The following is a 22,299-nucleotide window of genomic DNA, read 5'->3' on the forward strand; positions in this document are numbered from 1 at the left end:
GCCAATTTGAGAATCCTACCAGCGAAATTACCCTGTTTCCTACCTGGGATTGTATATTTAATTTTATTTATTTTGAAAAGTAAATGATGTAAGATATGTCACTACTGTAAATGAACTTGCTTTTTTATCTGCTGCTGAACAGTTTCTACTTTATACCAGGTTTCTTATGCAATTTAGTGGTCAAGATTGTGCAAGTCAAAACAAAAGCCTGTTCTCATTGGGCCGTCACTCGTCCTCCCCGCTCCATATTAACCAAATTACTGTCAACCCAAGAACTCTGTCAGTGGGTGTTCTTACTTTTACCACTGTCAGTATTTCACCGTTGCCTTTTGTTGGCTTTATGTTCCCACAGTTTGACTCATATAAAGATACAGGTTGGGATCTTTTAGAGACTTTTGTTTGTTTTGTGAGAAACCGCCTCCTGGTTGTTTTGTTCTATGGCCTTTGTGTGTCTCAGATGTCTAACGCCACAGCTCTATAGTGTGTAAACTCCATTCTAACAGCTACTGTGGAGAGTCGTCTGAATGGAAATGTCTGGACTTACGCAGCAAGTTAAGACTTTTAGTTTGATAATAGACGGACCTGCACAGGCTTAGTCGTAGTGGAACGTTTGTGCCAAATTCTCAGGATCTAACTTTGATACGGTCTTGATTAGCCATCAATGAGACAAATCTTGTGTGTGCATCCCAGTCAACGGGGACGTTCCTGGTTCACACATAATAACCCATGGATCATCTTTATTTCGCCCTGGCTCTAGTCATCTCTCCAGTGGACTGGTTGACAGGCACCTGAGTTTACCTCAGTCTAAACAAATTGCAGATTGGATGACGTTTGTGGTTGAGTTCTTGATCTGTTGGGAAACACTGGTGATTTTATAGGCTCCAGTTCACTTAGACTAGAGTGGTTCCTGCTTTGTTGTGGCGCATTTGGTGTGTGTGTGTGTGTGTGTGTGTGTGTGTGTGTGTGTGTGTGTGTGTGTGTGTGTGTGTGTGTGTGTGTGTGTGTGTGTGTGTGTGTGTGTGTGTGTGTGTGTGTGTGTGTGTGTGTGTGTGTGTGTGTGTGTGTGTGTGTGTGTGTGTGTGTGTGTCACATCACATTCATGTTTCAGGGTAGATTAATTGCCCATATTTCTGAGAGCATCTGAAGTGATTGATGCATACTTGGATTTGCCTTTACTTAATCTGGGTTTGTATTCTCTCTAGTATAAATGGGTTGTGTGTGAAAATGAAGCCCAGGTCTGGGGCATAGACGACATTTTTTGGGTGGAGTTTAGAAATGATTGGTCTATCTTAAGTTGGAGGTGTTTCTTTATTATAAATCATAATTATTATTACATAATTGATCCTTGACAGACACCAAAACTACTTTCGTCATTTGGCGCATGCAGCCAGGTTTGAAGTAACGTTCTGCTTATATAGTTAACCACCATTAGTACGTTCTGGGTGAATCTGACATGTACAGTTAGTAGATTTGTGTAGACTTGATCACATAACTGCTGTCAACATTAATCTCTCCATGTGACAACGTTTCCAACCTACCATGACCTCCTCTGACCGGTGTTCACTGTATTTTCACAGATGAGGTGCGTTTGAAATGTCATTAAGCAATACGCTCTGAAAATGGTGTCCAGGTAATCCACCACAGCGCCATTTGTTTTGGTTCTTGTAGGTTTTGTTTTTTATTATTTTGTTCTCGTTTGTGTCAATGCAATGTATATTGGACATGTTGCTCAATAAAGTGTGTAAACAGATTGGGCTTGTTCTCTTTGACCCCATGGCAGGAAGCCTGTACGGGGATATTTGTTCAGAATTTCTTAATCTTGAAGTTCGACTCATTAGTGTAATCTCCGAGTTTGAATCTCAGAGTAGCATGTCAACACCCCAGATGAGATGAATCTAGCAATGTTTTTGTTTTTCTACAGAAGTCAAATCTAGTTTCAGTGATTTTGTTAATGTATCTGTTATGTGACATTTAGCCTATTCACCGTGTTACAGTGGCAGCTCTTAATCACGGTTTTCTTTTATTAATTGTTGGTTGATAAAATAAAATAAATCAGTTAAACATGTCATATAAGAGACACAGTGATGTTTGAGAAGTGAAACAAAGTTTAAAGGATTTACAGAAAGTGAAATAATTGTTTAAACAAAATTAGGCCGGTGCATAAATTTGGGCACTGTTGTCATTTTATTGATTCTAAAACCTTTAGAAATAATTATTGGAACTTAGAATTTGCTTGGTAAGCTCAGTGACCCTTGACCTCCATACACAGGTGAATCCAATCATGAGAGTATTTATGGGGTCAATTGTAAGTTTCCCTTTTTGAGTATTCTCTGAATAGCAGCAACATGGGGGTCTCAGAACAACTGTCACATGAAAACAAAAATTGTTCCCCATCAAGGTTCAGGGGAAGGATCCAGAAAGCTGTCTCAGAGATTTCAGCTGTCTGCTTCCACAGTCAGGAACATATTGAGAAAATGGAAGACCACAAGAACAGTTCAAGTTAAGGCTCCAAGTGGCAGACCAAGAAACATCTCAGATCAACAGAAGTGAAGACTGGTGAGAACAGTCAGAGTCAACCCACAGACCAGCATCATAGACCTACAACATCATCTTGCTGCAGATGGAGTCACTGTGTTCAACTATTGGTGCACTTTACACAAGGAGATGCTGCATGTGAGAGTGATGCAGAGAAAGCCTTTTCTCCTCCCACAGCACAACCAGAGCTGCTTGAGGTCTGCTAAAGCACATTTGGACAAGCCAGCTTCATTCTGGAATAAGGTGCTGTGGACTAATGAAAGTAAAACTGAGTTATCTGTGTAAGAACGCAGCATTCCAAGAAAAACACCTGCTACCTACAGTAAAACACGGTGGTGGTTCCATCATGCTGTGGGCTGTGTGGCCAGTGCAGGGACTGGGAATCTTGTTAAAGTTGAGGGACGCATGGCTTCCACTCAATATCAGCAGATTCTGGGACCAAAGTCCAGGAATCAGTGACAAAGCTGAAGCTGCACCGGGGCTGGATCTAGCAACAAGACAACAACCCTAAACACTGCACAGCATCTACTAATGCATTCATGCCGAGGAACAAGTAGAACGTTCTGGAATGTACATCTCAGTCCCAGACCTGAATATTATTGAAAATCTGTGGTGTGAGTTAAAGAGACCTGTCCATGCTCAGAAGCATCAGACCCGAATGAACTAGAGATGTTTTGTAAAGAAGAATGGTCTAAAATACATTCAACCAGCATCCAGACAAGCTATAGGAAGAGTTTATTTCTGCTAAAGGAGGATCTACTAAATATTGATGTCATTTCTTTTTGTGTGCTGCCCAAAGTTAACACCTGCCTAATTTAGTTTAAACAAATATTGCACACATTTTGTAGTTTCACTTCTCCTACATGATATGTTTAACAGATTGTTTTTTTTATCGTAACAACAAGGATTTATACAGGAAGACCATGAAGGGTGACCCCACCCCCCATTTAGTATGCTAGCATATACTGTATAACATATAATGTTTTTGTAGGCATAATATTAGCTGGGGATGTAGGGGAAATGTCCCTACCAATCTTTGTAGCTGACCATTTGGTTCCCACCATGTTCAACCCTTCTTAGGGTTCAACAACCTCCAAAGGTGCTTCACAATACAATCAGTCACACACATTCACACACTGGTGACGATGAGCTACCATTGTGTAATACCTAAATCACCAAGATTGTACCAACTAAGGTAGAGGGGTGAGGTACCACAGATGGATAAAGCAGGCTTTGGAGTATTAAACACTTGTGATCTGTGTGTTCATCTTGTTTCAGAGACTGAAAGTGCAGCAGGTGAGATATGATGCTGGGTAGATTCACCAACAAAACTGAGATGGGAAGCATTCTGTAAACAGTGCAAGTTAGAACTTGGATCAAGCGTGCAATGGTTTGTTATACACGTTGTTTTTATGCCTCAGTGAGTTTTATGTATCAATGTTACCTTTGATAACATTTTTAAATGTTTACAATTAATAAGAACTTGAATTTAAAATAGTATATTAGTACAAACTCATATGGAGGCTCAGCTCCCTTACGTTGTCCGATTGTTTGGCTTTTTTATTTATCATATAGTAGGCTAGATTAATTTAATCTAATTTATTTACCAACAAATTAAAAAATAATTAGAATAAACATTCATTCCACACAACATTCTCACAATGTAAATACTCAAACTATTAAAAAAAACTCTGAATTTGTCTTTTGTTCATTAATTTTGTAATTTTTGTAAAAATAACTTTACGCTGTCTTGTCCTTCTACGCCTGCGCAGAGCTGACTCCTCCCACATGAGCTAGCTGGCTAGCTAGATGTGTTTGCCGCGCGCTTGAAAACATGAATTGTGTTATTGAAGGCAACTGCATTAAAGGTAGAAATTAAGCGAAGTTTAAATTATTTGTCTAAAAACATAGTATATATGTGAAAACTACACTTGGAGCACACATTTACCTTAACAGCAGCGCTATCTCGACACATTTAGCTAAGTGTTTGTTTTGTGTGCTAGCTATAGTGGCTCAGTCAGACATGAATAGGTATATCTGTGGGCTCACTGACAGGGTAGCTTTTTCATTATAGGCACAATTAAGCCACTTTATATGAAGAAACAATTGAAAATGCTGAGGGAACCCTGGTTTAGAGTTGTGGGAATGTTTTTGCTGTTACAGTCTTTGGAAAGGCTCTTCATGCCCTGTCCCGGATTGGCGATGAGGTGTGGTTGGATCCCATGGTTAAAGGGGTGAGCACCACCTAAAATGAAAATAAACTTGGATTATCTTGATTTTTCTTTAAGAAATATAAGTTTTCCTCCAGATGTTAGCCATTATCCTGACTGATGTGTCTCTTTTCTGACAGCTGGCTCTGAGATCAGTGAATTCTGCTCAGTCTGCATATGGGTGTTTCCTCTTCTTGCCAGTGTTCTTCCAGCAGTACAGCCTGGGATCATTTTCAGAACAGAACAGAAAAGAAATAAAATGCAAAATGGTCATGAAGGTAACGCCCTTAAACCAGTAAAAGCTATGGTTGAACCAGAACCATGGTACACATTCTGTTCTTGATTTCATAGTTTCTAATTAAATCTCTGGTCTGTTCTTTAAGTCATTGTGTTACCACTATTTCGGTGTCTGTCCTCCATTGAGCAATGTCACATATCAGTCAACACCTCCCCTGACCAAGTAATAATCCAGTTTTTCTGCAGACATGGTGAGGAAGGTGACATTTTAAATGATTTTTCTCTTCTATACCAGTCGTTTAATTGGCATTTAAAGAATGAAAGAAAATATAATTTTATTATTACTATTATTAACTTTATAGACTCCTATTGCTTCAAGAATGGTATTGCATAGTGTGACCACTTGGTGGCAGTAAAGTCTGTGGTCTCTTGTGTTAGACATCACTAAAACCCATAACTTGGGTTTCCAGGAAAGTGGGGCTCTACAAGCAGTGTTTGACGCCCACCTCTGTCCCAATGTGCTGACAGCTCCTGCTAGGTTTGCACTTGTTATAACCGTGGTTGATATAACTACCTTTTTACAACACAATTGCATCAGAAAACTTTCAACCCTTTAATTAAATTAAACTGTTTTATAAATTACACACGTAATCCCATATTTTTAACAGAGTTCATCAGAAGCATGCTCACAGCCACCTGGATTTAGCAGATCTTTTCAGACACCCAAACAATCAAGAGTAGACATAATCTCAAAAGCCAAGTTTAGTCAAGGAAGTAGAATCGGTTCCCTGTCGGTTTACACACGTTTTCTCTGTTTTTGCAGGCTCCTCAGTGATATGGTGATGCACTTTTCAGCGTTTCAGGAGGAAGTCACTCTGTCCATGACTCCACTGAAAGTCTGTCTGAGAAACTACCATGAGGAACGAAATGGTGAGCTAAGGCTGTGTTGTGCTTTGCTTTTGCACAAGGTCTGATAATGGCATTCATCAGATTCAAATCAGTGAAATAAACTCTTAAAGTTTGATTCAAGCACAGGTCATGTGCCACAGTTCACACGAAGGTGATGCACACCGAGATGTCCTTACATCCAGATGAGTTTGGATACTTTCAGAGCGGAGAGGACTCAGACATAACCTTCTGCCTGAAGGAACTCAGGGTAACGGGGCTGTGTGTGTGTGTGTGTGAATGTGTGTGTCACAGTCTGAGCATTTCCCAGTAAATCTTCACTTTTTATGTTTTAGGGCATATTGGCTTTTGCAGAGGCTCGATCCCTTCCTGTGTCCGTCCACTTTGGTGCAGCGGGAAGGTAAGTTTTCCATTCACATCTCAGACTATATCAGCTGTGTGTTACCAAGCAGTGTGACCTCCAAACCTGGTACCTCCAGACAGTTGCAAAAATCTGCATGTTTATTTGGCACGTGCATTCTTTTGATCAGCTTTATCACCATGTTTCCAGCTGACGGTGATGCTTTCTGTCAGGCGTCTGTTAGTGTGTTATTTGTTGCCTTTTCCAGACCCGTGTGTTTCTCTGTGCAAGACATGATCCTAGAGGCCACTGTAATTCTTGCCACTCTTACTGACACTGAAAGCCAGACTCCATCCCAACATCCACAAACTCCAACCTCCACTCCACCCAGGTAACAAGCTCTTCTATCCATCAGTTGTCTACATCAGCCATCATGTTGTTTTCTCCTCTCTGTGTGTTTGTGGCCTCCTAAGAGTCAGTGTTCCTGCAGCCAGCCTGGTCACTGTAAGGAGGATGTTTAGGACAAGTGTTGGACATGTGGTGTTGGTGTAGAAACCGGTCAGTGAGACTGTCTGAAAACCCTCCTCTCTGCTCCTCATGCTCCCACTTGTATTACGTCCCCGGCTCTCCAGGAGAGATGAGGAGGGGAGTAATAAAATTAGTGTGTGGGGAAATAACAAAGTGCTGTGTCGCTTAAAAAACAAGACTTTTATTACAAAATGAACGAGATATTTACAAGGAACTAAAAAGGCAATACTATATACAAACAAACTGAGATATTCAAAAGGAGAAATGAAAAGCGCCAACCCAGAAGGAGATGGGGAGAAAACAACTGAGAATATTATTAGCTGGGGAGATCCTAAATCCCAAGTCAAAATACGGTCCGAGGTCAAGAAGTCAAACAGTCTAATCCTAAATCCCAAATCCAAACGAGTTATCTATCAAAACTAACGAGCAAACCGAATTGAATTGAATTGAATATTATCGAAGAGCGACCCGAGGAGACGAGAATAGCCCAAACTGTTCCCAGTCTGCACTATCCTTGACCTTCTCAAATAACTGATGGCTGAAAGCAGCTTTTTAACAGCTGGTAAGTGATCAGCCATGATCTGAACCAGCTGAGCACTAGGAGATGGGCGAGGCAGAAGGCACTGAGGCCATCTTGTGGCCGAAAAGGGGCACTGCACGTAACACTTGATCAAATTAAAAGTAACTTTGTAAGAACATGTTTGTTGTGTGAACTGTCTAAAGTAAAACCGTCATGTTTCTGTTGTTTTATGAGTTTAATGCAGCACCAAGGCCCTGTCCTTGTCTCCACTTCCTGTGTCAGACATGCCTTTGCAACAAGGACCTCAGCAGGCTCAGAGATAACCCACACACTCACGAGTCACACGTCAGACATATCTTGTTAGTGTTTACAGATGGAGGAGCTGCTCAGCTGGAGCTAATGTCAGGACTCACCACCTGATCCATGCATTAATAAGGTGTGTGTGTGTGTGTGTATGTGTGTGTGTGTGTGTGTGTGCGTGTGTGTGTGTGTGTGCGTGTGTGTGTGTGTGACAGCAACATCCAGTGTGACAATCCTGATGGGGAGGATCTGATCAGATCCAGCCAGGGCAGCCCGATAACCAACTCACCTGACCTGATGCGGCTCCTGCCTCGGATCAGCACACCTACCAGCCTCAGTGAGGACTGTGGCAGTACCGCCACTACTCCCGTCTACCTGACTGGAAATGTCAACTAATTTTATCCACCTTATTCCTGGGTCGGCTCATGCAGTAACGGTGTGAGTAACATTTGGTGAGGTATCGGAGGTGGGTGCCTAGCCATTGGTTTGCATGGTCCAATCCAATCCAATCCAATTTTATTTATAAAGCGCATTCACAAGGCATTACAACCAAACAAGGCGCTGTACACTAAAAATGTTGGTTAATTAAACAGGCGTTATATAAACATGTCGAACACAGATAAAAGATAAAAAGGAAATACAAGAAAATTCCCAAAAATAACAGCTAAAAATCATTAAGACACAGGGTGAAGTAAAAATAGGAAAAAAAACATTTTACAAAGAACCTCAATAGTACGGAAGTCGATAATTGTGGGGTCAGTTTATAAACAGTGCAGATGTCAGTGAGGTTCATAATTATGTTGTATAAGCTAGGTTGAAGTAGTGAGTTTTCAGGCGTGATTTAAAAATGCTAGCTGTTGGTGCTAGCCTCACTAGCAGTGGTAATGCGTTCCACAGCTTTGGTGCACAGACAGAGAAAGCCCTTTCTCCACGGCTTTTTAAACGTGCATTGGGAACAGCTAGGAGGAGCTTATCTTCAGACCTGAGAGCACGCGGCGGGTTGTAGTAATGGACAAGTTCACACAGATATGGAGGAGCTTGATGGTTCAAGGATTTGTAAGTGAGAAGCATAATTTTGAAGTTTATCCTGAACTGCACGGGCAACCAGTGGAGAGATTTCAGAATTGGAGAAATGTGTTGTCTTCTGTCAGCTCCAGTCAGCAACCTAGCTGCTGAATTCAGGACCAGCTGAAGTCTAGAGAGAGCTGCTTTACTGATGCCATAAAAGCAGGAGTTTGAGTAATCCAGCCTTGAGGTGATGAAAGTGTTGACCACCGATTTCAGAAGACGTACACTCAGGATGTGCTTTAGTTTTGAGATGCGTCTTAGCTGGTAAAAACATGATTTAACTGTGTTATTGACCTGGGCATCCATCTTCAGAGCCTGGTCCATTTTTACTCCAAGGTTGGAGATTACAGAGGATACATTAGGTGAGAGATAGTTGAGGTCAGGTTGTTGAGTTGCCGTGATACTGTTAGGACTGAAAACGATTAAGTCAGTTTTGGAGTCATTGAGATGGAGGAAGTTGTCAGCTAGCCATTGCTTGACCTCAAGGATACAATCAGACAGAACTTGCGTTGACTGAGTTGGCTTAAATGAAAAGTAGATTTGACAGTCGTCAGCGTAAAGATGGTATGAGACAGCGTGCTTTCTGAAAATGGCTCCTAAGGGCAGTATATAGAGGTTGAACAGTAACGGGCCGAGAATTGAACCTTGTGGGACACCCCAACGTAGAGGCTGTGACTCTGATGAACAGCCGTCCAACATGACCCTAGCAGACCTGTTACAAAAATATGACCTAAACCAATCCAGGGCAGTGCCTGAAATGCCAGCCCAAGTGTGAAGCCTTGTGATCAAAATGTCATGATCGATCGTGTCGAATGCTGCAGATAGATCCAAAAGTACCAGAACCACATGGAAACCTGAATCTAAAGCCAGAAAAATGTCATTAAACACCCGAACGTGAGCAGTTTCAGTGCTGTGCTGTTGTCTAAAACCAGACTGACAGGTGTCCATTACCTGATCTTCATTTAGATGGTTCACCAACTGTGCATAGACTACTTTCTCAAGGACCTTAGATAAAAACGGTAATTTGGAAATTGGTCGTAGATTAGAGTAATCGGTGGGATCGAGGCCGGGTTTTTTCAAGATTGGTTGTAGAACCGCGTGTTTAAAGGCACGAGGAACTTCAGCCAATGTCAAGCTACTATTTATAATGCCTAGCACGTTATTGCTAATTAAAGGGAACACCTCTTTCAGGAGTCGAGGTGGGATAACATCATCTGGGGAGCCAGAGGGTTTCATGGCTGCAACAGTTTTTTTCTAGACAGGCCAAAGAGATGGGCTGAAAGCTTTGAAGTTGCCCGTGAGAGGGGATAAATGAATCTGGAACATGGTTGGTTTGGTGAATCTGAGCTCTGATTACAGTAATCTTATTTAAGAAAAACTGCAGGATTTGGCTACACAAGTCAGCGGACACAGAGGAAAATAGATTTTGAACTGGGGAAAGCACTGGTGAGGTTTTGTTTCACGTAGCGGTTTATGTGAACGTTCCTAGAGGATTTAAAAATGATTTACCCCTGGAAAATGTCACTGCGTGGCTTGGGAACATGCTGCGCCGTTTGCCGTTGTACTAACAACCAGAGAACGTTACGTTTGTGGCGACAAGAGCGACGTTTGGAACATGCACCTCGGACTACTCGGTGCACGAGGACCCGGTCTTAGTTCACGTCTCCAAAAAGACCGTTAAAAGTGGATTAGCATGAACGGATGGCATTATCCACTTATGGTCTCCATGGAAACAAACACCAGACAGGAAGTGGGTCACATATTTCTCGTAAAGGATCTTGGGGCTAGGAATAATGTGGATAAAACAAAAAAAGCTCTAACTCAGTCTGATTTAGAGAAATGGAACTAAAACTTAGTGATGACTTATCCCCAAAGTTAGTGCACCATCTTTGCTTGCAACTTGAACTAAGTTAACTAATGACGTTAACCCAGTTTGTTGGCAGATATGTTCTGAGCCACTGGACACATTTTAATGTAACACTGTGAAGAACCAATGAAAATGGAATGTTATTTAAAGAAAGTGACTGAAAAAGAGGTGAAACTCTTGGCGTGTTTTCAGTTTCCCTCTGAACAAGTATGGCAGTTATGATGTACTGTCTGTGATAAATAATCAGATTTAGGATGCCTTCTGCTTCTGTTTAAGGATGATAAACTATGAGAAAAGTAAATCCACTTAATTCTGATAAATAGCTGCAGCTGTGTGATCCCAAACGTCCCAGTAAGACCAGTTCATAGAGCCTAACTGAGTGTTGGGTTGACCTGAAGTCCTTAGGGATTCTGTCTTTGTTCTTCCTCCCTGTAGGCCTGCTCTCTGCTGTTTAAAGCCGTGTCCACTGAGCACCATGATGGCGGCTGTGCAGACACACTTCCTGTTCTTGTGTGTTGCAGTGATGAAGAGAAAAGTGATGAAGACAGCTTCTCACTGTGAGCTCACAGCCGTCACACGTGATGTTTGTTACAACTGGATTTAATTTCTGCCCAAACTGGTCAGATATTCTCCTGAAACTGGGCTCAGGTACATCTCATAACGTGTGACCAACTTTGTGAGCGTGTGTGTCTGATGTCAGAAGAACCTGAGACATCGATGGTTCTGGTTCTGAACATCTCAGGCTCAGACATCCTGGCTGTGTTGAGGATGTTTTAGAAGAACGTGTTAAACTACTGATCAGATAGTGTTCACATCTGTTACTTGTAAATAAAAACAACATCCCTGCATTCTTTATTTAATCTCTTCTGTAACATTTTGGAGAAATTCTGATAAGCTCCTGAACATCTAGAAGAGAACTTTGACTCCAAGCTCCGCTGTGGACAACAGCAGATCCCCTAACGGGCTCTGCTCTGGACAGGACAAACATGACTGTCCTGCTTCAGGTCCGCTGTGGTTTAAATCAAAGCAGATCTGTTGCCTGAAAGCTCCAAAGTAAATTCCCCTGTGTCAACAAGCCGCACAACAACTTTCTATGTTGTGGTTTTGATTTTGTTGCAGCACCTGCACTCGCAGCGCTGCCTGCAGACGTGTGCAACTTTCCCATGAATATGAAAAGCACAGGCCCGTAAATATCCAAGATGGAGGTAACTAAGCTACCTTGCATTTGAATACGGAAGTCAGAATTTCCTAGCTTCCAGCAATAAAGTTCAACTCTGGAATTCTGAACATACGTGGGATCAGCTGGCCCTAACGGCACTGGCAGCAGGTCACACTAGAGATGGGAACCTATGGGTGCTCCGGGTGGTTGTCGGCTGGTGTAATAAAGGCTTGAACATGAACACGCCTGGTGTATGTCCACACATCAAACTCCTGATTCCTCACTCACACTGGGATGGGATTATACCTCTTAAAGTGTGTGATGTGGGCTGCGGCACCAGAATATCCACACACACACACACACACAGAATAAAAAGAGCCATTGAGTTTACCAAGGTCTTCCAGTAAAGCAGCTCAGGGTGTAACCTGCAGGCAAACAAACCGATTGTTCTCACACACATTCAGTGGGGTCCAGTTTGTGTGTGTGTGTGTGTGTGTGTGTGTGTGTGTGTGTGTGTGTGTGTGTGTGTGTGTGTGTGTGTGTGTGTGTGTGTGTGTGTGTGTGTGTGTGTGTGTGTGAGAGAGAGAGAGAGAGAGAGAGAGCTAAAAAGGCTGCTTGCACTCTGCTGCAATGGTAACCTAAGAGGAGGTGTTCCAGTCAAACACCTGTCCCCCCTCTTCCCATAATAGTGATGTCACCCAGCTTCTGGCTACTCTAAATGCTTTTAGGTGTGACTTTTTTAAATAGTTACAAACACACCTTTTCCTGAGTAATTCATGTCAGTGAGATGCTAAATGACAGATTAACCTTTGGTCAAAGCTATGCTAACACTGTTTACACCAGTCTAGAGCAACTCCTGAGCTCACACAGTCAGAACATTTAATAACATCACAAATGCATCTGATTTGGTAAATAGATGTATTGATTATTAGATATGTCACAACTAAGAGGCCATCTAGCTCTATGTTCAGACAAGCTAGATTTATTTTTATTCTCATTCTTGTTCTAAACTTCCAGAAATGAGCGTTACACCAAGAATTAAAGTCTCTTGTGATTTAGTTTAGATGCCCTGTTGGAAATCGTTACCGAAGCAAAACATAAATAGTGTATCATGCTCCTGATGAACTGAGTTATTTCCAATAAGCTTCTGAAGAGACCTCCTCTTTACCCAGAAGACATGCAAGGATGAAGAAACCATCCAGATGAAGAAATAATAAAACATCACTCTTCATATATTTCTCCTGTAGTAGATTTCTTTGCAGTTTCCAAGCGGCCATGTTGTATGGTCAGATTAAGTCATGCAATCTTGTAAAAGCATTGCACCCCCCCCTCCCAGCATCTGTTTCCTTTTAGTGGTATTGATCTGGCTGCTGGGAGAGAAGTGCTGACTGCTGCAGTGTCCTGAGAGATGCTGAATCACAAGATGCAGCAGCAGCTGAACAGTTTTGCCCTGCATGCTGCATCAGAGACAACCCAATCATCGTAGCACTGCACTGTACTTGGTTTCAGAAAAACACAGATCTACTCCCAGGACACAGAGGATTTTCCTTGGATTAAATTACTGTTGACCCGATTCTATCCATCAACATACACATACATGAGTGCATCCGTCTTAAAGTTGGAGATCTGTGAATAATTGATCAGGCAGCACTCAAAGGAAATAGACTGCAGACGAGCAAATGAGGCTGACATGAAAGGAAACTGCCTCTAACAAAGCATGGCTGTTCGGAAGAGCAGTCAGGAATATCTGGTCAGTCTGTCTGGTTCTAAACCCAAAGCCATTTTCTCAGCAGCACTGTGCTCTCATAAAATCACATCCGCCAGATCAGGGTTGCTTCATTTGTGTCTATATTTTAGACCTAAATGCAGCTTTAAAGGTTGAAATCCAGATGAGCTGTGAGTGGCGTCACCCTCACCACACAGGACACTGTCTCTAAACCTGGACTTCTCAGGGTTCATTACACATGAAGTGATCATCCTGTCATATTTCTGCGGGTGTGCCTGAAAACACTGAGCAGCTGACTGCTAATAAGGTGCTCATTTGCTTGAATCCTGCCCTGTCCTCTCAGTTACAGTTAACAGAGAAGGCCTTTGTGTGTCACGTTACACACACACACACACACACACACACACACACACACACACACACACACACACACACACACACACACACACACACACACACACACACACACACACACACACACACACACACACACACACACACAAATTATAAGCATGGCCTACATAACACTTGTGCTGAGAGATTTCAGATCTAAAGAGCCTGTACAAGTCCACACAAGAGCTAATCCATACACATTTTTCTTAATCTCTAAACTGCACAGCTTCATGAAAAACCCATAATCCGAGTCCTTAAAATCCCAAACTTGCAGTCTGCAGTCACATCCTCTCCTGGCACTAAGATTTTAATTTCCTCATTTTCCACAGCTTTCAAAGCCTCAAACAGCTCAAAAACAGAAGTGATCTCCTGATGTTTAAAAGCCTCAACCTCCAGATGCTGACTCATTCACCTGGTCTAGTGCTTGTGGTTAGGGATGAAGCAGCTGCAGGGCGGAGTCGGACCGAAATCACTGCTGTAGTCATGTCAGCCCTGTTACAACAGCTTCCGCCAATCCGCCTACAACCTTTCTGCTCAACTGAACTTTATTAGCGCTTTAACCACCGACAGCCACGTCGACTGTTGGCAAAGACCCGGCATTCGAGGCATCCTTTCTGTATATTAAATCTAATTATAAAACATTGATCGGCAAACGTAATCCCTTTGCTGTTTTAGCAAGTGCTAAAGCGCTATTGTCGAATTACTGAATTCAAAATGCTGTGTCGCATTTCCGTTCCGCCATTACAAGGAAGCCCACGTTAAGAGTAGTTTGCTATGAAAGTGATTGACACTCGTGTCGGACCAATAGCGAACAAGAACAAGAAATCTAATTGGTTTAAAATAATGTCAGTCATCACGTGACCATAAAATAGCCAATAGAAATAAGTCAACGACCAAGAGGCGGGGCCGCAAGATATATAATAGGCGGTTGAGCCGCCGGAACGCGAACAACGAGAAAGCCAAAGACAGAACTTGACGTCTCGACGCGAACATCTATCAAAATGAGGGAGATTGTGCATCTTCAGGCCGGCCAGTGCGGAAACCAGATTGGTGCCAAGGTAACTATCTCAAGTACACCTGCTTATATATGTATTTGTTAAAATTCTTATGGAGAAACATCGAGTTTTCCTTTTACAAGGCACTGCTTTGTGCTCAGTCGGTGCGCCCAACCACACCCCGGAAAATCATGGTGTCCTACTTAAGGGAAAAACTAATTTCTTTAACTCAAACCAAATCAAAATCCACTTTATGTTGGACATCATGAGAGATTCATCTTATTTTACACAAATAACAGATTTTAAATCGTGTTTATTGTGAAAACCAGGTTTTAGTCCTTCAGTTAACGACTTGTCGGATCTTTTTAAATCCACAATCTAAAAAGTTAGTCCCAGGAGGATTAACGGCTATATTAGTCACTAACACCATTGTTCTTCGGTGAATTTCGCTGATTAACGGACGGGAAAAACGGGAAGTAGCATCTTATAACGTAATAAATCAAAGCAGCCCATCGTCTTTTACAGTCATACAGCATCGTAGTAAATCTATCGATGGGCTTTTAATGGTTTTTATTTTAAAATCTCGTTTCTAGGTGATAAGGCCGGCGGAGGCCTGCTGGTAGGTTTAAGCGGCGCCCGGCTTTTGCCTGCAGAGGGCGGTTAGTGACGTAGCAGCAGACCGTTCAAATTCATCAGCTCTTAGCCAATAGAGCGCGAGGCCGCGCGCACCGGGCTCTCCCGGCGGGAAACTGCCCAGTTTAAAAAAAAACTGTCAATTCTCTGGTTGGATGCGTTTATTTGTATTAAAACGTTTATTATTTCCCCCTTTAGTTCTGGGAGGTGATCAGTGACGAACATGGCATTGACCCAACTGGAACGTACCACGGAGACAGCGACCTGCAGCTTGACAGGATTAATGTCTACTACAATGAAGCTTCAGGTTTGTGAAAATGAAAAGTTTAACATCAAATGTGTGTGTGTGTGTGTGTGTGTGTGTGTGTGTGTGTGTGTGTGTGTGTGTGTGTGTGTGTATTGACGCTTCTGTCTGCCGTGTAGGTGGCAAATATGTTCCTCGTGCTGTTCTTGTTGATCTGGAGCCAGGGACCATGGACTCCGTCAGGTCCGGACCTTTCGGACAAGTCTTCAGGCCTGACAACTTTGTTTTTGGTGGGTAATTGACTTTTGGTATATTTTAATCACAAAGACGGTGCAGGAATTAAACCTGTTTTTTGGGTTTTCAGGTCAGAGTGGCGCTGGTAACAACTGGGCTAAAGGCCACTACACTGAAGGTGCAGAGCTGGTTGACTCTGTTCTGGATGTGGTCAGGAAAGAGGCTGAAAGCTGCGACTGTCTGCAGGGTTTCCAGCTCACCCATTCCCTCGGTGGTGGTACAGGCTCCGGTATGGGAACCCTGCTGATCAGTAAGATCCGTGAAGAATACCCAGATCGCATCATGAACACGTTCAGCGTGGTGCCTTCTCCCAAAGTATCTGACACAGTAGTTGAGCCCTACAATGCCACACTGTCGGTTCATCAGCTTGTAGAAAACACCGATGAGACCTACTGCATTGACAATGAAGCCCTCTACGACATCTGCTTCCGCACACTTAAACTCACAACTCCCTCCTACGGTGACCTCAACCACCTGGTCTCTGCAACCATGAGTGGTGTGACCACCTGCCTGCGGTTTCCCGGACAGCTCAACGCTGACCTGCGGAAGCTGGCCGTCAACATGGTGCCATTTCCCCGTCTGCATTTCTTCATGCCTGGCTTTGCTCCCCTCACAAGCAGAGGCAGTCAGCAGTACCGGTCCCTCACTGTGCCAGAGCTCACCCAGCAGATGTTTGATGCCAAGAACATGATGGCGGCTTGTGACCCACGCCATGGGCGCTACCTGACGGTGGCTGCCATCTTCCGTGGCCGCATGTCCATGAAGGAGGTAGATGAGCAGATGCTGAACGTGCAGAACAAGAACAGCAGCTATTTTGTTGAATGGATCCCAAACAATGTCAAGACCGCCGTCTGCGACATTCCTCCCAGAGGTCTCAAGATGGCCGCCACATTCATCGGCAACAGCACCGCCATTCAAGAGCTGTTCAAGCGCATCTCCGAGCAGTTCACTGCCATGTTCAGGCGCAAGGCTTTCCTCCATTGGTACACAGGAGAAGGTATGGATGAGATGGAGTTCACGGAGGCTGAGAGCAACATGAATGATCTGGTGTCTGAGTACCAGCAGTACCAGGATGCTACTGCTGAAGAGGAGGGAGAGTTTGAAGAGGAGGGAGAGGAGGACCTGGCCTAAACTTGCTGTTATGAAGTTTAAATGTTTGTCGTACATTTCTGTTTTTCCAAGTTCTGATGTACGTGTTCCAGCTGATTTACTTTTCTATGGTGATGCCTCGGTAACGAAGCATACTGTTCAAATGTTGTTCATTGCTGTTTATCTATGAAGCTGTTTGTCTGAAGCAATGTCATGTTCTGAGGTCGGAATAAAGTTCTGAAGGTGCATTGTTTGATCTTTAATGCTCACGTGCATTTACACCAGTTAAATATTTGGTTTTATGCTACACTGTAGATAGTCAACCTCAAAGCTACAGCTAAATCTGGTTTATCAGGAACACATTAAAGTCAGCCAAGTCCCTAAAAGAAGGACAACTAATAAAACATTTCAGGTTCTTGACTGAGTGACAAATTAAGCTTTGTAAATGAGCAGCCTGATCAATGCCTGTTTTCTAGAGGAATTCAGCCCTGCATAAAACACCAGAGGTGCATTCTGGTGGATGAAGTGTTCCTGGTGCCTACAGGGTCAAGTCTGGACTGGCATGTGACCGCTGAGGGCTGTAGGGGAGCTTCACAGCACTTGAGAGGGAAATTATTTTCGTGTAACTAAGCATCTTCCAGAGGGTGGGCCATTTAAATGACCCTATCCAAATGCATCCTCTACCTACAAACACGGACTTGTCCTCTAAAGCAACTTTCCAGTTTAACTTCATCTGGATCTCCTGTTATACAACAGTTAAAATGTAGTTGGAAATTTTTTGGCTTTTTCAAACTCAAATCAAACCACTTATTGGGTCTCACCAAAAAAAAAAACCTAAATCTGGTTTAAACCTGTCAAACCTACGGCGATGTGCATGTTTCACCACATGGGGTCACTAAAGCGTCTGGATGTGATCTCTGGTAGAATAGAGACCAACCATAATAATAGCCTTTATTGTCATTGTACAGGATGCAACGAAATTGGAGTGCCACTCCCTTGGTGCACAATACAATACAACCATAGAGCAGGATGCTGTCGTGAGATGGATGAATCACTTAAATCCCAGATTTCGGCTGCTCTAGAGACTTAAATGAAACCTCCTTTGAGGAGCACCTGTCTGGATATGTCCTCTGGGCTGGAGCATTCCTGTTCAGGTGGGTCTGGCCAGAACTGACTAACACAGGGGTTAGGAGCTTTCCCTGTAATTGGTGGGTTTGAACCCAGGCTCAGCCAGAACAGAAAAGGGTTCTGCAGGATTTAAACAGATTGTTTTTGGACCAGAAATACAAACTAATTTCCTGTTGAAGTAAACACCTTTGATACATTGACTTTGGTGTTAGCCTCGAGCCCAGGGCTGCCTGCTTCTATCTGTGTGATTAAACTCTGGAGTGTTTAGACCAGAAACAACCCTGAAAACCGGGTTCATATCTGTAAAGGTCCTCGAACCCCAGGGCCTGACTTAAGCCTCGCTGATCTTGAACGCGTTCAGAACACAGGTGTGTTTATGTCTGTCTACAGTGACCGTTTCTAGGTTCATTTGTTAGATTTTTATTTCATGCATTCTGAATTAAGTCTGGCAGACTGTCATTTCCAGCTGGTCCACTAGGTGGTGCTCAGCATGCAGAACAACAGCAGGCTGTGGCCTCCAGAGAAGAAGCTTCTTTACCCTGCTGCATGCTCTAGGTCCACTCAGTCCTTGTCGGTGTTGAGCGGGTCATGGTCCAGGGTTTGAAGTCCTGGTGTTTCCAGAAAGATGATGTTATCCATGTTGGAAACACTCCTGTGTTCTGCTTCCGTTTGACCTGATGCCCTTGGGCCAGGGCCACTGAAACCAGGACCTGTTGATGCACAATTAGGTGATGTGTATTTATTCACCTATTTCTGTCCCTGATTCAAACACCTGGATGTACTCGTGTGTCAGGTCAGAGGAAGGTGATGACCTCACATCCAGTGTGTGTGTGTGTGTGTGTGTGTGTGTGTGTGTGTGTGTGTGTGTGTGTGTGTCCCTGACACAGCAGTGAAAGAGGTGATATTTCTAGACTGGACTATTAAGTAGATATTTAGAAGCTCCTGCTAGGCTCTCCATGTCAGTCTCTCGTAAATGTTCTCCCCAGTGTTGTGTCCTTTCTGTTGCTAAGATCAGGTTACAACGAGATAGTCGCAGAAGCAGCCAGTCACATGGTTGTGTCTACATTTAGAGGGACCATTTTATGGAAAACGGACAGAGGTTCGTTTCTGGAGACGACAGCACTAAAGGATGTAAATCCTAAGTTTTGCATAATATGTCCCCTTTAATGCGGAACTGTTAGAACCCTCAACAGAGTGTAGGAGAGCAGTTAGGCCCCTCCTCCTCATGCCCCGCCTCCAAGATGATATCAGAGGGGGTTTGAGGTCCAAAACTTATCTAAAAGTTTCTTTTCCATGGTTTTCCCATCCATCGTACGTTTTAATCAGAAGTTTTTGATGATATAAAAATGTCTGAGACTGTTTTACCCATAAAAAGGATCAATCTCTCATTGCTCAGGATGATCTATTAGGTGAGTCAAATGTGTGAAGCAGCTGTCAGGACCTCATATATAATAGCTGTCAGAATGCTGTGCTTCTTATCTGTCATAGTTTATCATCTATGGCCAGAACCAGAACCCTGGCTGGATCTGATCAGAACTTCTTCGTTAGGGAGCATTTCCACTTGCTTTATAATATCAGCATTTGCAATTTTGTTATTAAGGAATGACAAGAAATAAGAATTAGCAATAACACAACTATCAATAAATAAATGTCAAAGAGTAACTAAAACAAAAATCTTATGTAACCATTAAAGGTTAAACTGTGCTGTGTGTCCATCTTCATGTTTTCATAGTGGCTGAGCGGAGAGCTGACCAGGAACAACGGTGGTGGCAAAACCCAGTTGGGTCTGTGATGGAGTGATGCACACCTGGAGTGATTGCCATCTCATCCACAGTAAGCACACACTCTCTTTCCATCTCTGTCAGAATTTTAACCTTCAAACTGAGCATGTCACACACCTCTCCTAACACACCTGGTTCCAGCTTAATGGGCTGCATTTGTCTTTGCAGGGTTCTAAGAAGAAGAAGAAGAAGAAAATATCATTTCTATAGCGCCTCTCAAGATTAAAATCACGAGGCGCTTCACAAAAACAAAAAAAATGTAAAAATATAAAAAACATCAGGCAGAGGGATACTCATGTCCTGAAGAAACCTGCAGACTGTTGAACCCACTGAAAAACGGAGTTGTACGACCTTTTTGGTTGTCTGTTTACTCCATTTAATGCCTCTTGTGTTTTTCATGCCTTTTTGACTTTCTATTTCCTCCCTTAGGTTTTCCAGCTGGGTTCCCTGGTTGCAGAGCCTGTTCCTTTCTCCTCCTGGCCCTGACGCCGGCTCCTCATGGCTTCCTGGGATGTCCCCCCTTCACTTTCCCTCATCTCATTTGCCTCACTGCTGCTGCTGCTTTCCTCATTCTCTGAAATTATAATGGCACTGTTAGAATAAAGAATCATTTTAAATAAAATAAATACAAATGTCTAATATTTCAAAAGATTGGTACCACAGTTTACTTGAGTACAACGTGTGTGGTCACTGGTCAGTGGATCAACATGCAGTTGTTCTGCTGCGGGGTCCTTCCTCCTGCTTGGTTCAGGGCGATGAACAAACACAGCATCAGCCCTGAGTCTCACCTTGCCTTGCCTAAGCTTAGTAAACTGTCCCTCCCCAAAATGTGCCTGTAGAGTGGTGTATTAGTTTATTTCCTGCCACATTTAACAGTTTAATTGCAGCCTTGTGCAGTTGAGAACAAAACGTAGAGCCTTGATAGAAAACATGTGAGAGTGCACGTTAAACTCACTGCACACAGCTTTTTGATATTGTGATCTCTGCTCATGGTGAGGTTGCTCCTGCTGACTTGAGCCAACCATTTTCTTCTTCTCTCTGCGTCTTTGGGTACGCCGTAATTCTGATTTCTCCCTCAGACCGATTGCTATATGCAGCGCAGCCAACCATGTAAGATAATCAACCTATAAAGGGATTATTAAAATATAGAAATATTGAACTAAACCAAAAATATAGAGATGAAAAATTACATTTTAAAATGTTATCCAACCCTAAAATTAGTAATTTCAAATTTTAACCCACTGACAAGTTTTATTTTAATAATAATCAAAATAAAGTTATTCAAAAGAGTTTCATTAGGTCTTGAGTACATTACTCATAATTAATGATTCAGCTTATTTGTGCATATGTAATGACTCAACATGATGTTGGTAAAAGGCTTTATTAAAAATGCCATTATACATGTTGTACGAGTTTGGTGATCATTTTTCACAATTAACACTTTTTTATCTGTGTTGACCGTACAGTTTAATAGAAAATTTTCTGTTTAATTAGTTGCTATTAGTCAGGCTATAGAAGCCAGATAAACTGGGTTATAGATGCATGTACTGTCTTCACATAAAAATATAAAGTAATGACTGTAAAATGTTTTCTACTGAACATAATAGACCATCATTCAAAGCATAAACAGCGACATATTTTCTTCAAGGTAAGCTGGAGCAGAATTCTGGCTTTCATAGAACCACTTTAAAATGGATATTACGACTCGACCTTAGGGCTTCTTGTAGGACTTAAAGAGCAAGCCACCCCCAAACCAACTTTTTTTTGCTGATAAACAACATGAACGAGGGTCTAATCGTGCTGCAGACACGTGTAGTCAATGATTTGGAACTTCAGTGCATTTTAGTTAAATTTTAAATATTCTGCCTAAAACTGTCAGTGTTGTGCCGTTGTCAGGTAAAAACTGCTTATATTAATGCAGTGGGTTGCATTACTACATCAGATTTATTGCTATAGTATATTATAGTAATGTATGTGGTCTAAATGTGTTCTACAATGTGTTGGGACTGTCGTATTCCTGTAATGTAGAACAGTCACGGGTGTGTCTGTCTTCCTATAAATGCTTGGAAAAAAATAAATAAATAGGCTACTTTGTGAAGGAATTAGGACATAAAATATAATATATTAATATTCAATGATTACCAAAAATGCCAGGGGAAATGTGACAATATTCAATTTTTGTGATTTGTCCCACCATACGCCGCTCCATGAACCACGTGACTGCGAGTCGACGAGTTCAAAGCGTGTCGCAATTCTCTTTCTACAGTTCTGACCCCACCACACACACACACACACACACACACTTTTTATCCCACTGAGGTAAATTCTAAGCCAACCGACCAATAA

General features: G+C 42.6%; 2 protein-coding genes and 1 long non-coding RNA gene across 3 annotated transcripts; all 3 read left to right on the plus strand.

The window, feature by feature from the left end:
- Nucleotides 1–4,283: 4,283 nt before the first annotated feature.
- rad9b (RAD9 checkpoint clamp component B) lies at nt 4,284–11,501 on the plus strand. Its single transcript, XM_054731789.2, has 11 exons — nt 4,284–4,403; nt 4,699–4,769; nt 4,886–5,027; nt 5,135–5,233; nt 5,421–5,520; nt 5,806–5,912; nt 6,032–6,138; nt 6,224–6,288; nt 6,497–6,619; nt 7,792–7,963; nt 10,947–11,501. Exons 1-11 carry the CDS (start codon nt 4,370–4,372, stop codon nt 11,070–11,072), a joined length of 1,146 nt encoding a protein of 381 aa, XP_054587764.2. The 5' UTR covers nt 4,284–4,369; the 3' UTR covers nt 11,073–11,501.
- A 3,070-nt stretch (nt 11,502–14,571) lies between these two features.
- Nucleotides 14,572–17,292, plus strand: LOC129152934 (tubulin beta-1 chain). Its single transcript, XM_070546357.1, has 4 exons — nt 14,572–14,847; nt 15,616–15,724; nt 15,841–15,951; nt 16,026–17,292. The coding sequence occupies exons 1-4, from the start codon at nt 14,791–14,793 to the stop codon at nt 17,084–17,086; spliced, it is 1,338 nt and encodes a 445-aa protein (XP_070402458.1). The 5' UTR covers nt 14,572–14,790; the 3' UTR covers nt 17,087–17,292.
- Nucleotides 17,293–18,060: 768 nt separating this feature from the next.
- On the plus strand, nt 18,061–20,522 carry LOC129152935 (uncharacterized). The gene is made up of 4 exons (XR_008559173.2): nt 18,061–18,198; nt 19,905–20,005; nt 20,122–20,297; nt 20,383–20,522. It is a non-coding gene; the product is annotated as an uncharacterized lncRNA (long non-coding RNA).
- The last annotated feature ends 1,777 nt before the right edge of the window (nt 20,523–22,299 follow it).

This window comes from Nothobranchius furzeri, chromosome 17 (assembly GCF_043380555.1).
Source record: "Nothobranchius furzeri strain GRZ-AD chromosome 17, NfurGRZ-RIMD1, whole genome shotgun sequence".
NCBI lineage: Eukaryota > Metazoa > Chordata > Actinopteri > Cyprinodontiformes > Nothobranchiidae > Nothobranchius > Nothobranchius furzeri.

Excerpts from the sequence above, each read along its gene's own strand:
- rad9b (XM_054731789.2), top strand. The coding sequence starts at position 4,370 with ATGAATTGTGTTATTGAAGGCAACTGCATTAAAG. Across the intron at positions 5,913-6,031 it reads CTACCATGAGGAACGAAATG|TTCACACGAAGGTGATGCAC; the intron begins GTGAGCTAAGGC and ends CATGTGCCACAG. Across the intron at positions 6,620-7,791 it reads CCAACCTCCACTCCACCCAG|CAACATCCAGTGTGACAATC; the intron begins GTAACAAGCTCT and ends TGTGTGTGACAG.
- LOC129152934 (XM_070546357.1), top strand. The coding sequence starts at position 14,791 with ATGAGGGAGATTGTGCATCTTCAGGCCGGCCAGTGCGGAAACCAGATT. Across the intron at positions 14,848-15,615 it reads GAAACCAGATTGGTGCCAAG|TTCTGGGAGGTGATCAGTGA; the intron begins GTAACTATCTCA and ends TTCCCCCTTTAG. Across the intron at positions 15,952-16,025 it reads GCCTGACAACTTTGTTTTTG|GTCAGAGTGGCGCTGGTAAC; the intron begins GTGGGTAATTGA and ends TTGGGTTTTCAG.